General features: G+C 51.3%; 1 protein-coding gene across 2 annotated transcripts in view; it reads left to right on the forward strand.

The window, feature by feature from the left end:
- CDH22 (cadherin 22) overlaps nt 1–18,962 on the forward strand; it is a 124,112-nt gene that overhangs the window by 61,698 nt on the left and 43,452 nt on the right. The window contains exons 3-4 of one of the 2 annotated variants that reach the window (XM_059706879.1): nt 1,475–1,769; nt 14,890–15,009. In XM_059706879.1, coding sequence (XP_059562862.1) covers nt 1,475–1,769; nt 14,890–15,009 — 415 coding nt within the window. The remainder of the gene's footprint in view (nt 1–1,474; nt 1,770–14,889; nt 15,010–18,962) is intronic. The other variant, XM_059706880.1, reaches the window with a different exon arrangement.

Raw genomic sequence — 18,962 nt, forward strand, 5'->3', positions numbered from 1 at the left:
ACACTTATTATGTCTCAGGCAGGGCTGATTTTCAGTTCGCACATGCCAGTGTGGTTGTGCTGGCTGTTGAGATAGTGACAAAGCTCCCTGCCTGCGACAAACAGCCTCTCTCCTCTGCCTCGCCCCAGCTCTCTCGGCCCCTTGAACCTCTCTGTGATCTAGCAACCTCACGGCTCCTGCCTGGCCCCGCGGGGCCCTCCTGTGGTACCACTCCTTGGACAGTGTCCCTGCCATGCTGGCTGTTAAATACTGTGTCATGTGCCAGGCAGGTGCTAAGGGCCTTGTGTGATTTCAACTCCACTATCCCCCAACACCTCTAGGAGAGGGGTGCTATTAGATCCCATGTTACAGAGGAGGCAACTGAGGCCCAGAGAGGGGCAGCGGCCACACAGGGAGATGCTGCTGCAGCCAAGGCCAGGCTGTAATGCCGCTTCCTCCACCCGGGCTCCTCCCTGGAGGCTCGAGGATGGAGTGAGAAGGCCAGGCTGTGGACCAGTCCGGTTCCTCCAAGGGGCAAATCATCCCATTTCTCCAATTCTCCATGGGAAACTAAAAAAAATAAAATCTATAATATCTGTAGCAAAACCTACTCAAGTACTATTTTTTTCTATAAAGAACCCTGAACTAGATAAATATGTAAATTGCTTAGCATGGTGCCTGGCACATAGTAAGTGCTCCTTCAGTTTGCATCCCCTTTTTCCCTCTCTCCCTTCATGCCCTGTCCCGCTCATGTGCCACGCCCTGAGGCTGGCTCTCCAGATGTGAGTAAGGAGTAAGATACCAGCCCTGACCTCTGGGGGCTCAGAGCCTCAGGAGATTGGACAGCAGCTTGGAATCCTATTAGAAATGCTAACTGAGGCCCCACTCCCAGACCTACTAAGTCGGAATCTGCATTTTAACAAGATCCTCAGGTGATTTGCATGCACATGAGGCTGGAGAAACACTGGCTACAGCCATCCCACAAGCTGAACGTGATAATGATGGCTGATGTACTGAACTGCAGAGGTCGTGGAGGGGATGGGGACGGGGATCCAGAAAAGCTTGGGGAAGAGGCGGCATTGAGCGGAGCTGCGGGGGGAGCAGAGTTTAAGTAAGCAGAGAAGTGAGGACAAAGTGCTCGAAGAGGAGCCCGTTGGTGTGGAAGTGGCTCTGGGCTGCTTTGTAAAGGCAACGGGGAGCCATGGGAGAGCTGCAAGCAGGGAAGGGAGTGTTCAGATCTGCCTCCGAGGCTGAGCTGTCCAGCTGCAGAGGGAAAGGTAGATTATGGGGGCAGGGCTGGAGCAGGGAGAGCTGCGGAGGGCTGGTGAGGCCCAGGCAGGGGTGAGGCATGGCTCCCCAGGCCTGTGTTTTTATTGAAGGATGGGTGTGTTAAAGAAGGGACATCTTAGGAACAGGCCCCTGTGGGATTCCCAGGGGGAGGCCGAGAGGAGCTTCCTCCCCCACCTCCACCCTGTCTTCCTCCCTGCCTCTCCAGATCCACTCGGACTCCGACGAGGGTGACGGGGCCATCAAGTACACCATCTCGGGTGAGGGCGCAGGCACCATCTTCCTGATCGATGAGCTGACAGGTGACATCCATGCCATGGAGCGGTTGGACCGTGAGCAGAAAACCTTCTATACGCTGCGGGCCCAGGCTCGGGACCGCGCCACCAACCGCCTGCTGGAGCCCGAGTCGGAGTTCATCATCAAGGTGCAGGACATCAACGACAGCGAGCCCCGCTTCCTGCATGGCCCCTACATTGGCAGTGTGGCCGAGCTGTCCCCCACAGGTGGGCTGCGGGACCCTGGGGGGCCGGGGTAGGGCAGGGGGAGGGGGAAGGGGAGCTGCCAGGTTCTGAGTGGGAGCCCGCCGTGGGGGGAGTGGCTGATACTGCGGGGAGGGGCAGGAGTGACAGGATCTGCTACCCCAGGGCAAAGGGTACTGGTGTGAGCCAGGTGACCACAGGCTCGGGCATAGACCTGGACACAGTCACAGAGGCATGCATGTGACCTCAGGCACATACATGGACATAGTCCCCACATGAACATAGATCGCCATGTGGACTCAGACACACACGCGGACATGGTCTTACACCCACACATAGACCCAGCCTCACATACCAGCTCAGCTGTCCACCGTACCCAGTCCTTCACCAGAGTTGAACTCCACACACACCGTACAGCCCTTGGTCACAATCCCACCCAGACGCAGGTACAGCAGGACACAGGTACCCCTACAGCCAAAGACAACCAGAGTGGGACACAGCCAAAACAGTCCAAGCACACAACCAGACACAGCCAAACACCCAACATAGCCACATACAGCCCCACCCAGGAAACAGCCCTTTGCACAGATGGAGCTTATGCGCAGACACAGTCACCTACACAAACACAAGAAATAGCCACACTGAGTGTTACCATCCTGGGCCCACTCCACCAGAGGGTGGCCGTGGACAGGCCCGGGTACAGCCAGATGCAGCAACATTCAGACAGCTCCCTTCACTGCCCTCAGGAGGCCCCAGCGCACCAACATGCAGCCCCCTGGGGACACAGTTCACAGAGACGCTGAGCCCCCAACACAGGCTCAGGTGCATGTGCCTGGCAGGCTGCAAACACCCAGGACACTGGGTGCGTGTGGAAAAGGGAGCACACACATCACAAGTCCCATCTGCAAGAAGACCTCAGACTTGGCCACACCAAAAACACATTTGCCCAGCAGGGAGCACTGAAGCTAAAGGTTGGATGGATATGCCCTCTCCTTCCATGGGGCCCACTTGCAGGTGGCTGACCACCAAGGCTCCACTTGTCCTAGGGCTCCTCGTGAAGCCAGTAGCTACCATCTCCCCCCCCTCACACACACGCACACCCCGTGTTAACCTAAGCACCTGCCAGCCAGGCTGGACCCAGAACAGCGACCCTGGTCCTAGACCATGCTCCATCACTGAGCACTGTGGGCTCCATGCTGCTGCTCTCTGGGCCTTCCAGCTCCACGGCTGCATGTCAGATGCCAGGGGTATTTGAGTTCTTGGAGGAAAGTGCAGTCAACCCCAGCTTCCCCAGATGGAGCTAAACTGGCAGATTGGCAGATAATGAGCAGGCGGGCAGGAACTGAAGAGGAGGAAGTGAACCAGAGAAATTGATGGGCACAAAGGGGTGGTGGAAGAACAGGGAACAGTGAGGGTGTGAATGTGGGTGCCAGCAGGGATGCACACACACAGTAGGTCCACATGTGTGCCTGGTGTGCACATCCATGGCTGGTCAAATGGCACTTTAAGGCCTGTGCATCCATGTGACATGCTGTGTGTCTATTTGGGTGTCTCCTTCCATTCATTTAAGAAATATGTGTGAGGATCTACTATGTGCCAGGCATTGGGGACACAGCAATGAAAAGGCAGTCAAGCCTCCCTGCTCTCAGTAAGCAAATAAGCCAGTAAACAAACAGATCTCTGATCTGGGAAGGCGTCTCTGAGGAGATGACATTGAGGCAGAGACCTGATGGATATGAAAGCATGGGCCCTGGGGAAAGAGCATTCCAGGCAGAGGGGACTGTACATGCAAAATCCCCAAGGAGAAGTGGAGTGGCAACCAGGTCTTGCAGCCATGTAGACCATAGCCAGGGCTTTGCCTTTTATGCTGAGCAAGCTGAGAAGTCAGCAGATGGGCTTGTTCAGAAGAGTGACATGATCCCAGTTTTAATAGGATCCCCTGGCTGTTCTGTGATGCTTAGGTGGTGGGGGCGATGGGGGGGTGCAGAGGCAGAGTGCCCATTGAGGAGAATATTGCAATTACCTAGACAGGAAATAATGGTGGCATGGAACAAGGTGGTACCAGTGAGGGTATTGAAAAGAGGTCGACTTATGGATAGATTTTGAAAGTAGAGCTGAAAGCATTTGCTAATGGATCGGATGTGGGGTGTGAGAGAAAGAAAATTCAAGGATGTCTACTGAGATTTTGACCTGGGCAATTAAATAGATGGCATTTCCACTTACCGAGATGGAAGGGGCAGATTTGGAGGGTGGAGGGAAGTCGGGAGTTTGGTTTCAGACGTGCAAAGTTGGAAGTATTCATTAGCAAACCAAGTGGAGATCTTGGAAAAGGCAATTCAATATACAGGCTCAGTGAGAGGTCTGGGCTGCAGAGATAAATTTGGAAGTTGTCAGTAGCAAAGACCCCCCTGGACTGTCAGAGCCCAATGAGTACTTAGAAATCAATTTTGCAAATGGGGGAAACTGAGGCTCAGAGGGGCAGTAATGTGTCCAAGGTCATACAGCAAGTCACAGGTGGCTCAAGCCCCTGACTTCCCAGGTCCAGCAGCTCCTACTACTGGATTCAAGCTCTGGCCTAAGAAGATATGGCCCTGTCTCTCTTCACCCAGAACTGACCTGCTCGTTCCCACATGGAAAAGACCATAAAGGAGGCTGGAGAAGGAAGCAGGAGCCATATCCCAGGACCTGAGGGAAGCACGGAGCCTGGGAAGGCTTAAGCAAGGAAGTAGCATGAGCAGACTTGCATTCTAGACAGCTCCCCAGCTGCTGTATGGAGAATGGATGGGGACGGTGGGGTGGGGGCTCCAGAGGGAGGCCCAGCCCCATATCCACCGGGATGGCTTGTCTATCATTACGTCACTTCCTCTTCAATTCAAAGAGGTGGCAGGACTGATGGTAGCATCCCCATCAAACAAATCGGAACACCGAGGCTCAGAGAGGAGAAAATGTGCTCACTGTCACATAGCAAGGCAGTGACCGAGCAAGTCGCTGAGCTTGGCTCCCAGACCGTTGGGAGTGGCCAGGGTCCTTGTGTCACACGTGGGGAAACTGAGACCAAGAGAAGGGCAAGGACTCACTCGTTCAAGGTTGCCCAGCCAGTAGGAGGCAGAGCCAGCCCCCAGCTTCACAAGCACCACCTTAAGGAGCCCCAGCCCTGCCTCACCTCCCTCTCCCAGCCCCCTCACTCTGACATTCCACTCAGGAAAAAGTCAGGCAGGGGACTCAGCAAGCCAGGAAGCCCAGGAGGGGGAGGGAAGAAGCAGAAATTAAATGCGTTTATTTCATTTGAGCAACTTTTTGAAGGAGAAGCGAATTCGACACCGGGTGCGTGCGGAAACTGCAGGCGGCTTTGAAAATCAGTCACAATTACTGAGCCTCGTGTTCTGGGCCAACGGGGGCGGGGCGGACACGCGGCACTGGGTCTGGGCAGCTTCGGAGATCAGAAGGAGCAGGGACGCAGCTTGGGACATGAAAGGCAGCAGAGCTCGCAAATTAAACCGCTCCCAGCTTAAAAGGGAAGGAAAGTGAGCCGGGGGCCTCCCACAAGCCTCCACTCTCCCGCTTCTGAGGAGAGGCACGCCAGCCAAGCTGAGTCCCCGAAACAGGTCCTGCAGCTGAGTCAGGAGACCTGGCTTCCCTCATGACCTTGGCCAAGTCCCTGCCCCTCTCTGGGCCCCAAGTTTTCTTCTGAGCATTCAGGGATTTCATTCATGCAACAGATATTTATTGAGTGCCTGCTATGTGCCAGGCACTGTTCCAGGCACTGGAGACTCTTAGGAAACTTATGTATAGAGCAGGGAGAGAGACAGGAAATAAATAAACAAGCCAATATATTATATACCCAGTGGTGTAAGTGCTGTAAAGAATAGGGGATTGGGAATTACACAGGGTGGGACAAAAGTAGATTTAATTAATACATGAGAAAACAAGAATAAATTCTGTGTCTCAAGTACTCACAACTGTAACCCTACTTGTGCCCCACTCTGTATTGGGAGAGTGCTATTTTAGAGGGAGGAGTTAGGGAAGGCCTTTATATCTATATCGATATCGATATAGATATAGATATTTCAAAGAAGAAGGGAGAGGGAGAGATAGAAACATCAATGATGAGAGAGAATCATTGATCGGCTGCCTCCTGCATGTCCCACACTGGGGATCGAGCCTGCAACCAGGGCATGTGCCTTGGACCGGAATTGAACCCAGGACCCTTCAGTCCGCAGGCCGACACTCTATCCACTGATCCAAACCGACTAAGGCAGCCCTTCTTTTTATAAGATGACATTTGGACAAAGATCTGAAGGAACCAAGGGAGTGAGCCAAGGAGCCATGTGAAACAGTAGTTTCCATACTATATTGTGCATCTGTATTGCCTGAAGGACAAAACACAGATGGCTGCCTTCCCCAGGCTTTCTGATTCAGTAGGACTGAGCTGCTAGGAATGTTCCGATTTTTTAAAACAAATTCCAAGGTGATGCTGATGCTGCTGGTTTAGGGACTACACTTGGAGAAACACTACACTGGAGGAAGAATGTTCCAGACAGTGAACAGCAAGTGCAAAGGTCCTGAGGCATAGTGTGTTTGTCATGTGTGGGTGAAGAGAGGAATAAGTGAGGTCAGAAAAGGTACCAGGGCAGGGTCTCTTAGGACTTTGCAGCCATTGAAAGGTTTTCAGTTGCACTCTGAGAGAGCTAGGGAGTAGAGCAGTGACATGACCCAACTTATATATTTAAACGATGAGTGTTGCCCACCATGTTGAAAATAGACTGTAGGGAGCAAGGTTGGAAGTAGGAAGATTAGGGAGGGGTAATCACAGTCCTGTGGGCAAGAGGTGATGGTGACTTGGACCAGTGTAGGTGGTGAGAAGATACGGGTTTATGGGTGGATGTTGAAGGTAGAGCCAACAGGGTTTATGAGGGATTGGATGTGGGGAGTGAGAGATGAGACAAGGATGATGCTGACGTTTTTGGTCTGAGTCTCTGGATGGATGCAGCTGCTTTGCTGGGATTGGGAATGATCCAGGAAAGAGCAAGTTTCCAGCACAAAATTGAGAACTTGTTATTGGACAGGTTAGGATGGAGACGCTTACTAGGAATCCGAGCGGAGTTGTCAAGGGGACAGTTGGATCTCTGAGTCTGAAGGTCAGGAGCGAGATCGGGGCTACAGATACGATGTTGGAAGTCATCCACACACAGAGGAAGTGTAAGGCTTCAGGCTGGATGAGATCAACAAGTATGTTTGATGAGAAGAGTTGGACAGATAATCTCTTGATATAGGGGCACCAGACCCCTTCCCCTGGGTGTCAGACCTGACCAGTGGGCAGCAAGAATCAGTCGCGGGAGCCCAGTTCAACTCCACCCACTTATTCATGCCAACTATGCATAAGACAATATACTTGGCACTGTTGAGGATGTAGAAATGGGAAGTTCAATCCAACACACATCTATTAGCTACTACTTTATTCTGGGCACTGCGGGGGATGTAAAGATAAGTAATTGAATTAAGTCCACAAGTGTGTATTAGCACCCATTATATACAAGGACCCCCATGTACTTGGCCCTGTAGGGGTTGCAAATATGAGTCACCCAACTTACCAAACATTGATTAGCACGTATTTTATATATGGCCCCAAGGGGGTAAAAAATAAGCAGTTGCTTTCAATTCAATAAACACAGATCCGTGCCTATTATGTGGGGATGCAAAGATAAGCGCAATATGGCTCCTGACCTCGAAGTGGTGGCAGATCAGTTTTATTTCTGGTAACAACTCCGATCAATTGGTAGTGACTTTAGGGCTGTGCTAAGGAGTCTGCAGCTTCATTCAGGCTCAGCAGAAAAAAAAAGCCGCAACTGATTAGTGATGTCTGCTGTGAGCAAAGGCAGGAGAATGTGGTGGCTTACATGCCATAGGCTTGACATTGCTGGACCATGGAACGGGGGCTCAACAGACTGGAGGTGGGCAGGGGCTCTGCCACAGCCACTTCCCATCTGTTCCAAGTCCTCTCTGTGCAGCACCTTTAAAGGGTGGAAAAAGACTGTTTTGTAGTAGAGTTTGCACTGGGATATTCACTAAATAATAGCTATTAGCCAATACTGCTTTCGCGGAGCAATTTTCCTTTATTCTCACAATCCTGGAGAACAAACAAGGCAGATATTATTGTCCTCATTTTACCAATGAGGAAATAAATTCAGAGAGAGATAAAGTAACTTGCCTGAGGTTCCAGAGGAAGAACTAGAGCCAGACCCAGACCCTGAAACCAGAATCTGAGCTACTTCCCTTGGCCTGCCTCGCCAACAGCCAAAACTGTTTCTTTAGCCTGTGCAAGACTTTGCAGCTTGCAAAGCACTTTCCCATCCCTCATCACATTTCACCCTCCCAGGAACTCTCTTGGGTTAAGTGTTGACACCCCCATTTTACAGCTGAGGAAACTGAGGTTCACAAGAGGAAGAGAAATAAAATTGGGATAGCGTACTGATTGCTAAATCCAGTGCTGGGGCATCGGGGCAGAGAGGACAGGAGGAGGGCAGGAGGCAGTGTGTTCCCAAGGGCCCCATTTGGGGAGGGCAGCAGCAGGCTGGGAGCTTCTAAGTGTCCCATCTGCAGCCGAGAGAGTGTAGCTCAGCAGCCCTCAGGCCCAAGCCAAGAATCAATCGCTGGCCTCTGCAGAGACAACTTCTAAAGATGTTTTTAATTAAAGTCCAGGAAGATCTATATGTGCAATATCTCCTTGCCTAGCAACGGCACTGGCTCTCTCCACCCAGATGGGGATGGGCATGGGGGACAGGACAGGAGGTTTCTGGTGGGAAGAGGTGGCAGAGCGGAGCAGAGGCCCTGGCCCTCAGGAGCACCCCACAGCCCAGGTGATCTGGACAGGAAGGAGTGTACCAGTGTCTTTCTTTGTCTTTTCCATCAGCAAATCACTCAACAAACATGAGCACATTTTCTATGCCAGGCCCTGTGCCCACTGTGGCAGGGGGTACAAAGGTGATAGAGCCACCATCCTGCCCTCAAGGATCCAGCATAAAGGGTGCTCTGTGGATGTTGGGCGACTGAATGGAACTGAATTATAAGCAAAGATAAACGTTCGCTTTCTGCAACTGGCAGAGGGATGCTCCTGCAGAAACTTAGAATGTCACTGGCCCAAACGAACAAGGTGACCAGACACCTTAACAGAGCGCCTCATTTAAATGTGGAGAGACCGTTCTCTCAGGGGGCGGCTTGGACACACACACACACACACACACACACACACACACACACACACACCAGTTGCCTGCATGGGTGAGTCCATCACTGGGACCCATGAGCAGCGAAAGAGTAAGGGGACAGTGTTCCAGAGTCCCCTGGAGACTCTGGAGAAATGTTTGTGACATGCAGGGGGGCAGGGGCTCACCCCATCAAGCCAAAATCTCCATCCTTCTCCTTATCCCCTTCCCACTCTCTCCTACTCTCCTCCTGCTTCGTATGTATCTCCGTCTGTCTCTGCTTCTATATAACTTCACTTTCCAACTTTATCTCTGTATTTCTACCTCTTTCTGTCACACTGTCTCTGTCCCACTTCTGTCTCTGCCTCTCCAAACCTCATCTCTCTGTCTCTGTCCTCATTTCTCCCTCTGTGTTTGGGTATCTCTGTCTTCCCACTTTTTCTCTGTCCATCTCTCTGAATCTTTGTCCTTCTGTCCCTTGTCTCTCTGTCTCTGACCCACTTTCTTGTCCCATCTCTTTGTGCCACTTTCTCTGTCAGTGGTCACTGGGCCTGCCTTCTCCCCCTCCCTCCTGTGACCTCCCCCTCCTTTGCAGTCACTTCCCTGCATCTCCAGGGCATCATTCATCTGCATTAGGCTGCCCTGACTGGGCAGCGGAAGTGGGGTGGGGGCCAGCCCAGCAAGTGCATTATAAGTGATGATCAAAGGTGGAGTTGGGGGGGTTGGGGGGGAGTTTGAGAAAGGCCTTGTTTCCTGTGTAATCTGAGCATTCCCAGGGACTCGACAAGTGGTTTTTAATTTTTAATAGAAAACATTCCGAGCAGTTCTGGCAGCAGCAGGGGGTGGGACTCATTTTTTATAAATGTTTGAGAAGCTAAATTCGAGCCGAGGGTTTCCCAGGCCCAGCAGGGCAGTGCAGGGAGGGAGGAGGAGGCAGGATAATCGTAATTACAAATATCTTCATAATAATGACACTCGGTCATCTCGATGGAGTACTCTGTTCTTTTCCAAAATGTTTCATCTCTTTCATCTCATTAAGGCATCTCCCTCATCCAGTGAGGCAGGAAGGATAAAGCCTTATCTCTATCTCACAGAAGGGGAACTGAGGCCCAGTCAGGTCAGGTCAGACGGTTTTCCCATAACCGAGGACAGGGCTGGAATGAGAGTTTATGTCTTCAATCCCTGAGCTCCACCCCCCATAGCACTACCTCCTCCCTCCTCCCTGAGCCAACTGGGGCTTCTCCTGGGGGTCCTGGAGCACAAGTTTGGGTCTCTGTTGGACCTCACAGATAGCAAGGGTTAAGGGACAAGAAAGGAAATAATTCTGGCCTGGAAGCCAAAACAGGGGTTGCAATTCTGACTCCATGGGGAGCTATGTCAGAACCACCCAGGTAAACCAGAGATGAGGGGTGGGCAAGCCCCCTCCCTCCTGAAACTGGTGCTCTGGGATATCCTACTCATGGCCAAGGACATGGCCCCAGAGACCTTGGGACCAGACAAAGAGAGGTGAAAGGAATAACTCTGCACCTACTACATGCCTGGCTTCCCCAGGCACTTGAATCCATCACTCTAATCCTCATAGCATCTCTGCACATTTCAGGCAAGGAAACAGGTCAAACAGAAGGAAAGACTTGACGAAGGCACAGAGTGAAGAAGTGGTGGGATTTGAACCCAGGGCTCTCTGATGCCAAAGCCCGTGCTGTTTCTGTGGAGGTGTGGGGGGCATCTCCTCCCAGGATGTCCGACTTCTGCCGATTTTGCCTGGGAGGAACACAGCATCCTCCTTGCTGCTTCCTCCAGGGTGTCAGTCTCAGCACAGGCACAGTGAGTCCTGGAGGGGACATGCCAGCTACACAGAGCAGGTTTGCATATTTCCCTTCCACATACTAAGATGTAACCTGAGGAAAGGCATTCAGCCTCTTTGTGACTCAGTTTCCTCACCAGTTCAATCGGGGATTGTGTCTAGGGCATCAGTTCTTAGCCTTTGGTGCTCTTTAGAATCACTGTGGGAGCTTTTTTAAGTACCTTTGCCTATGCTCCACCCCGAGAGAGTCCTATTGAATTGGTCTGGGTGGCGCTCAGCGTCCGGTTTATTTTACGGCTCCTAAGAAGTTCGATGTGCAACCAGGCTGCGAACCACTGGTTTCTGTGCTCTCCCAGGACCAGCCTTTCTAATGTAACATTCCACTTTGAGCCCTGGGCGCTGGTTTGCTGTTTGTCCAAGAATCACTTTGGCAACCCTTCCTATGACAGACTAGACTTAGGCTCTCCAGCTCAGGTAGCAGAAGGGCTGGCTGGCAGCACCATGGACAGCAGACATTTCATCCTGATTTGTGGAAGTCTGTGCTTGAATTAAACTAACTATTGGGGACGGAGAATGCTCAATACAAATCCATTCTCTGTCCTCCCCTTCCTTTCTCTCACTCTTCCCTCTCTCTCGCTCTCTGTATAGTTCTACTCTCATTGACCCCCCCCCCTTATCCTACCTTATAAGGTAGGATACATGTGGGTTTTGACATCAGATCGACCTGGGTTTGAATCCTACCTTCCGTATTTCCTTGCCAGGTGAGTTAGCCACGCACTGTCCTTGGTTCTGAAAATAGAAATCCACATTCTCAGAACAATCCTGAGAGCTTGGTAGTACTATCACCCTCATTTCACCAATGAAGAATTAAGGCAGGGTGTTTCACTGCTTTATTTGGCCTCCATTTCCTCATATGTAAAGTGGAAATATTAATAGAGCTTACTTCAAGGCTTTATTATATAAATCCTATAAGATAACATACACAAAGGGTTTACCAATATCCAATGCAAAGCAGTCATTCAATAAGAACAATATATCATTATCATCAAATAATGATATATAATGATGGATTTCATTTTTACTCATTATTAATTTGACATTTTCACTCTTCACTATGCATAGCAGTTTTCTCATCTGTAAAATGGGAATAATGCAGGATTTTACTGGATCATCTCGTATCAGGCCACCATCCCCAGAGTCACTGTGCCTTCCTCAGCTCATAAGAGCCAAGTATTGCTCTTCAGGAGTTGTGTGAGCCTTTTGATATCACATTGGTAGCTTGAAATTGGCCATGGCGGGAGTATTTACACCATGAAAATCAGCAAACGCTACAAAGTAGGGCATTCCTTCCTGCCCCTCCACCCCCTGGAGCTGATGGTTAAACATGAACCAGCACACCACTGCATCACATCACAGAGGGCATGAGGACTGAAGGAGGGAGTAGACGTGATGGTGCATTGTAAACTGCAAGCTGCTAAACCTAGGAGGGATGACCTGAAGATGGTCCCCCAGCAACTATAGGCCTGGCACCCTCTGTCAGTTCTGGGGAGCTGCTGACTTGCAAAGAAGGTGGGAGGGTGTGGGTCCTGGGGAACCAGTTGTGAATCACTGACCCTTCACCATCCCCACATGTTGGCATTAACTGTAATGGCTGCAATAAAGAATCCCAGATTGGGGAAATGATTCTATCATCCCTGCGGGAATCCCTGGGATGCAGCCAGGGAGAGAGAGAGAGGGAGAGGGAGAGGGAGAGGGAGAGGGGGAGAGAGAGAGAGAGAGAGAGAGAGAGAGAGAGAGAGAGAGAGAGAGAGAGAGAAATCAGCCATATCCATGGGGAACCACTTGCCGAGGGGAGGGACAAGGGGACCCTCTCTGATAACAGTTACAATAGCCAGTGTTTACTGAGCACCCACCATGAGCCTGATGCTTTATGCATCTTCTTCCATTTCAGTATGCCTGCGAGGGGGCATAATTGTGCCATTGTGTACTGTCATGCAGTGCCTCCTGACTCGGCAACAACCTGCATTTATTGAGTCCTTAGCATGGGCCAGACACTGTCCTCCGTGCTGAAAAATTGAAATCTATTTGAAATCTCAAACCGATCCCAAGAGTTTGGTAGTACTGTCACCCTAATTTCACAAATAAGAAAATTGAGGTATAAATGGTTTTGTGCTATACCCAAGGTCAAACTGGTAGTAAGTGGCAGAGTCATACGGATTGTGGTTCAGTACATCAGGCCACCATCCCCAGAGTCACTGTGCCTGTGCTGACTCTGACAACCAGAAGGTCTTTGGCCTCTGAGAATCCTGAGTTCAAATATCACTCCTTCCTCAGTCTGTACCTTCAGTCAAGTCTTTTCTGTTCTTTTACCCGTCTCCTCACCTGTAATTATGAGGGGCCCTTCTGCCTCTCAGAGATGCTATGAGAATTAGAGATGATGAATGTAAGTGGCTGGTGAAGCCAGGCATGTAATAGGTACTCAATAGTTGGCTCCTCTCTCCTCTCTCTGTAGAATGGGGTGGAGGCACCTGGGACCATCTCTTGGCCCTGAGCAGGAAACCCCTGAGCGCCAAGCATCAAGAGGGAGGGGCTTGCCCGAACACCTCTTCCCCAGCTTCTCCTGGGAACTCTGACACGGTTGACGTGGGGCTGGAGCCACCAAAGAAAAGGCGCATTGCAGAGCAGGCTTAGGAGGCGTGTGGGAGGGAGGACAGGAGAGGGAAATGAGAAATGCAAAAGAGTGAAAAATAAATACACGTGTCTGTCTGGAATGATCGAGGGCCCCAGGCTGGAGGCGGAGAGGCCGGGCTTAGCAGAATTGCTGCAGTAGCATTTCCCAAGCCTCACTCATTAGCCAGGCAGTGAGCTGGCCTCCCCTCCCAGCTCACTGCCCTACTGGCCCAGAGAGCCGAACCCAGGCCCAGGAGGCCCCTGCTCAGAACCCCAGGAGGCCTGGGCCCCTTCCCCTCACCAGCATGGCACTCAGAAGAGGGCATCTCCTTGCAGTGAGGTCTGAGTCTTATCCCCCTTGGGTCATGTCCTGGGCCCCCTAGCCTCCCTCTTAGGTCTTTCATCTCACCCCCTCCTTCCTGAAAAGGTTCAGATAGACCAGATGGCTTTTCTGTCGCCCCCTCCCCCTTAAACCCTCTCCCCACTCTAACCCTCACCCCATCCTGTCCAGCCTCACGTCCCAAGCCCTGCTTTTGTCAAATTGAACATGATGTCAAATTAGAGCCATCTCTGGGACAGGCCGAGAGGAGCTCCCAGTTTAATGAGGCAGCGTCGAAAATCAATAACTTAATTGCCACTGTTTGATGGACTTTTATCCAATTTATACTCTCCCCAGCAGCCTACGTGCGGAGCATGAGGAGAAGTGTGTGTGTGTGTCTGGGGGTGGGGACCATCTGCACGGGGGGTTGGGGAGGGGCCAGGAAGGCACCAGGGCCCACAGCCAACTATTTCCCAAAGGGGAAGCTGGGCACTGCCATTCTCCTTCCACAGGGACCAAGAGACAGACACTGGCCTCTGAGTCTCAATGAACTTGGCTGTCCTGAGCTGCCCCCTCATCCTGCCACAGGATGGGGGATGAGGGAAGTGGGCGGTGAGGGCATGGGGAGGAAGGAGGCAGAATTCCCTTGAGAAGTGCGGAGTGTGTAAGAAGACCCCTGCTTTGGGAATCAGGTGCCTGGTTTCCAGTCCGAGCCCTGACTCTGACTGCCATGACCTTCCCTGGTGACAGTGACCATGACCACCACCCACTGAGAGACATGTCTGCTCAGAGCTGTTCTGCACTGGGAGTTTAGAACGCATTCCCTCATGAACCAACGACTAGAATTTCCCCATTTTGCTGGAGAGGAAACAGATTCAGAGGGGCTGCCTTCCATCCCAAAGTCCCACAGCTGGGAACCGGGGAAGGGAGGTCTGAACTGAGATCTGACTCCGGGTTCCTGCTTGTGTCAGTCACTAGGGAGGCCCTTGGTCAGGAAGCAGGTTGGGACTCAGTGGGGGGACAGGGCCTGGCTTCAATGTTCCCCAGCCTGGGTCTCCTCTCCCAGCTTCCTTCGGGGTGGGAAAAGGTGGGGAGGATGAGTTCAGCGGCCCCAGGTGACCCCTGTATCGCTTGGTCCCCCGGGCCCAGGCACATCGGTGATGCAGGTGATGGCCTCGGATGCGGATGACCCGACGTATGGCAGCAGTGCTCGGCTGGTGTACAGCGTGCTGGATGGAGAGCACCACTTCACGGTGGACCCCAAGACCGGTGAGGGGCGGGGCCGGGCCAAAGGGGCGGGGCCTGGCGGGGCCAGAGGGGTGGGCCTGGGCCGAGGACCACACGGGTTTGTGTGCTCACCCTTCCAACCACAGGGCGCTGAGGGTAGGATGGAGAACCCAGAAGCATTTTGCCCGCTCCAGGAGACCCAAGGGAGGGGGAAGGGGCAGCCGGACAGGAAGAGGGAAGGACTGAGAAATAAAAGAATGGAGCGGAGGGCACCTGCAAGACTGGCAGAAAAACAAAGGCAGGGGGCAGCCACTGTGGGCGCCTGAAAGGACTTGGGAGGTCCGAGCGAGGAAGCAGCCCCTTGTCCTTGGAGCTAAACTGAGGCAGGCGTGTCATAGTGAATGTCGTCTTGGGGAGGTGGGCTGGTGCCGGGGTCCAACCCCAGCAGGTCCAGGGGTCCCCAAAGGTGTGGACGGAGTCGGCGAAGAAGGAATGACACGGAGACAGCGTTCAGTTGATCAGCAGCCTAGCCAGGATCTCTAGCCCGGATCTCCAGAGAGGTTCTGCTTCGGATCTCCAGCGAGGTTCTGTAGCCATGTTCCCTCGCTAGGTTCTCCAGCCAGGTTCTGTCCAGGCTCTCCAGTCAGGTTCAGTGTCCAGGTTCCAGTCAGGTTCTCCTGCCAGTCTCTGTAGTCAGGTTCAGTCCAGGATCCCTTGCCATGTTCTCCCGCTAGGCTCTGTCTCTAGGCTCCGAGGCCAGTCCCTCTCCAGGATCCTCCGGCATGCTCTCTCCAGCGAAGTTCTTCTGTCTCTAGGCTCCGTGTAGGTTCTGTCTTCTTGATTCTGTTCTAAGTTCTGAGTGTTTCTGTCTTGTTACAACTGTATTTATACCAGTTGATTCAATCCTATCAATCTCTATTACAAAGGTTAGGGCGTTTCTTATCTCCATTCCAGGGAGAAAAGATTATGTAGTTTAAGCATGATTGTTCGTAGTTAAAGGGATTAATTACCCGCCTGGCACTTACTTGAGGGGTTTTATTCCCTCCCTAACTTCAGGGGAAAATCCCTACCTGGGGATTCAACCTTTCTTGGAGAGGTGACCTTGGTTAAAACACAGCGCCAAGAAGGTGAGAAAACATATTAAGAACCGTATGCCATATATGCCAGGTCCCTTGAAACAGCAAGGATGGACCGGCTCCCGGCAGGCTGGTGAAGGCACCTTTTCAGCAGTTAGGAGAGCTCTGTTCATAGGGCAGTCATTAAGGATCCGACGGAAAAACAGAAACCCACTGTTAAGGAAGAAAAGGTTCTCTGCCATCTACCCTCCTCCAACCACGCCAGAGGATGCCCCACTTCACTAGGAGGTTAGCGCCTGCTTCCTGCCCTGAGGGGCCTGGCGAGAGTGGCACGGAGGGTGGGGGGCAGAAGGAGGAGACTGCCGCCTGCCGCCGAGAAGTGAGGTGGCTCTGGCTCGGTGGCTCTCTGGAGGTCGCACAGCTGGGAGTGGCTGTCAGTTACAGGATTGGGGCTGTCACTGTCCCTGGGATAGGAGGGGACAAAAGCTATCATGGGGCTTATAGTCAGGTTGGGGCAGGGGCACAGGCATATGCATGGGCAATTAAGATTTAAGATACAAAGTTCTTGGAAGCGGTAGCAGCATCTCCAAAGGATAAGAAGGTCTTGGCCAGATGGAAATTCAGAGAAGGGCATTCCAGGCAGAGGGCATGGTGCAGGCAAGACTGGGAGGAGGAGAACAGCCTGAGGCATGAGAGGAATTCTAAGCAACTTTGGATTGGAGAAGCGGGCTCCGTTGAGAAGTGATGTGAGAGGCTGGCAGGGACCTGATGGCCCAGTGTAAGCAGGTTGGAGAGCTTGGGTTTTATTCTCAGGGCAATGGAAAAGAGAGGGGTATTTGACGGATTTGCATTTTGGGTTTTTGTTTGTGTTTGTGTTTGTTGTGTGTAAAGAGAGGTTGAGTAGTCCAGTCTGTGAGCACAGTTATAATTGTATTTTCTTACACATAACATCCTTATTATTTTTCCTCCGTGCTACGCTAATACATTGTAGAGAACATTCAAACATTATGGAAATGTTTTAAAAAAGAAAGTGCGTCCTGCCCCCATCCCCAGTAATTGCAGCCCCAAGGACGCCCCTCAGTGTGCATACCCTACAAGATCCTGGGCGCATTCTTTTGAAAACGAAGCTATTTTTTAAATAGAAAATATATGTCAAGGTTCAAAATTCAAAAAGTCCAAATGGATATTTAGTGGAAATTCTTTACCCCTTCAGTCCCACAGCTACCCAGTCTGTGTCTCCAAGGCAACCAATGTAATTTTCTTGTGTATCCTTCCAGAGCTATTCTATACATGTACAAGAAAATAAGTACATGGATTTGTTTTATTTTTTTTTACACAAATGGTAGCTATAACACACTATACACACTGCTTGCCTTTTTTGCTTACCAATACATCTTGAAGATTATTCCGTATCAGTACATAAAGAGCTTTCCCATTCTTTTATTTAACAGCTGTTGTGGATACACAAAAATTTGTTTCACCAGTCCCCTCTTGATGGACACTTATGCTCTTTCCAATCTTTTGCTACAACGAATAATGCTACAGTGAATAACCCCATATATATATCATTCCGGGGGGTGAGGGTATCTGCAGGATAATTTTCGGGAAGGGGAAAAGCTGGGTCAAGGAGCACATGAATGTATTTGGGATCTGGCTAGATAATGCTAGCATGTACCAGATTGCACTCCTGAGAGTCACATGCAAGGGAACTCGGTTCCCCTCCTCCTCACCAACACTGTGGGTTCATTGATGACTTTGAAGCAGGGAAGTGACATGCCCAGGTTTTCATTTTAACAAGATCCCTCGGGCTGCTGCTGTATAGCATGGCTCAGAAACAGCGATTGAATTCAGGGAGACCCAGGAGCGTGGGGTGCCCAGCAGAGAGCCCCGAAGCACAAAACCTAAAGCCTGCACCCCTTCTCGGCATTCACTCAGACTCTGTAACCTGCTTCATCTAGTTATGGGGCCAGAGATGATGTAGGATTGGTTGTGAGGGTTAGTTGAGGTGCTGAGAAGGGAGTCTGAGGGCTGAGAGTGAGATCCTGAGAAGGGCAAACCTTGGGGCCTAGAGATTATAAGGGACTAGATTGAGGGGGAAATCCAGGGGTTCCTAACTTTGGAGCCTGAGACGGGAAGGGACACAGAGGGAGGAATGTGGAGTGAGAGAACTATCTAGAAGCTGAGGAATTCGTGGATGGGCACTGTGATCCGGTACAGAGCTAATTAATTCCGTTTTAACCATATTGGCTTTAAGAGGAGAAAAGAAACATCTAGAACCTCTAGCAGGTTGTCTGAAATACGGACTTGAAGATCCACAATGGTTGGGGTTCTGTAAACTTTGAATTCCCCATGTCCACAAGAGGGATAATAATACCCATCTCACATGATTGTTGTGAGGATTCAATGGAGGAGTTCATTCATTCATTCAGCAACTCTTTATAGAGTGCCTACTGTATGCCCGGCTCTGTTCTAGGCTCTGGGAACACAGCAGTAGGCCTACCCTCATGGAGCGTTTATTCACGTTGGGAATACAGAAAACAAGCATATAAACATACAACATAATGCCAAGGAGCAATGAGTGCTAGCAGGGTAAGGGGAGAGACTTAGCTGAAGAAATCAGGACAGGACTTTCTAGAGAATGACCTTGGGGCAGAGACCTGAATGAAGTGAGGGTGGGAGCCACTCAGTATCTAGGAGAGAGCTTGCAGGCCACGGGAGCAGTGAGTGCATGAAGAGCTCGACGCAATACTTGGTACATAAATGGAAACTAAGGGGATGAAGAAGACGACGACGATGATGATGACGATGATAAAACCTGAGGAGATGGAGCCCTTAGAATGTATCGGCTTTTTTCAGGGAGGAGAGGAAGACACAAACAGAGAAATAGGGAAGGGCCAGGACTGAGTCTGAGAGGTGGCA

The sequence above is a fragment of the Myotis daubentonii genome, chromosome 8, assembly GCF_963259705.1.
Source record: "Myotis daubentonii chromosome 8, mMyoDau2.1, whole genome shotgun sequence".
Classification (NCBI taxonomy): Eukaryota; Metazoa; Chordata; class Mammalia; order Chiroptera; family Vespertilionidae; genus Myotis; species Myotis daubentonii.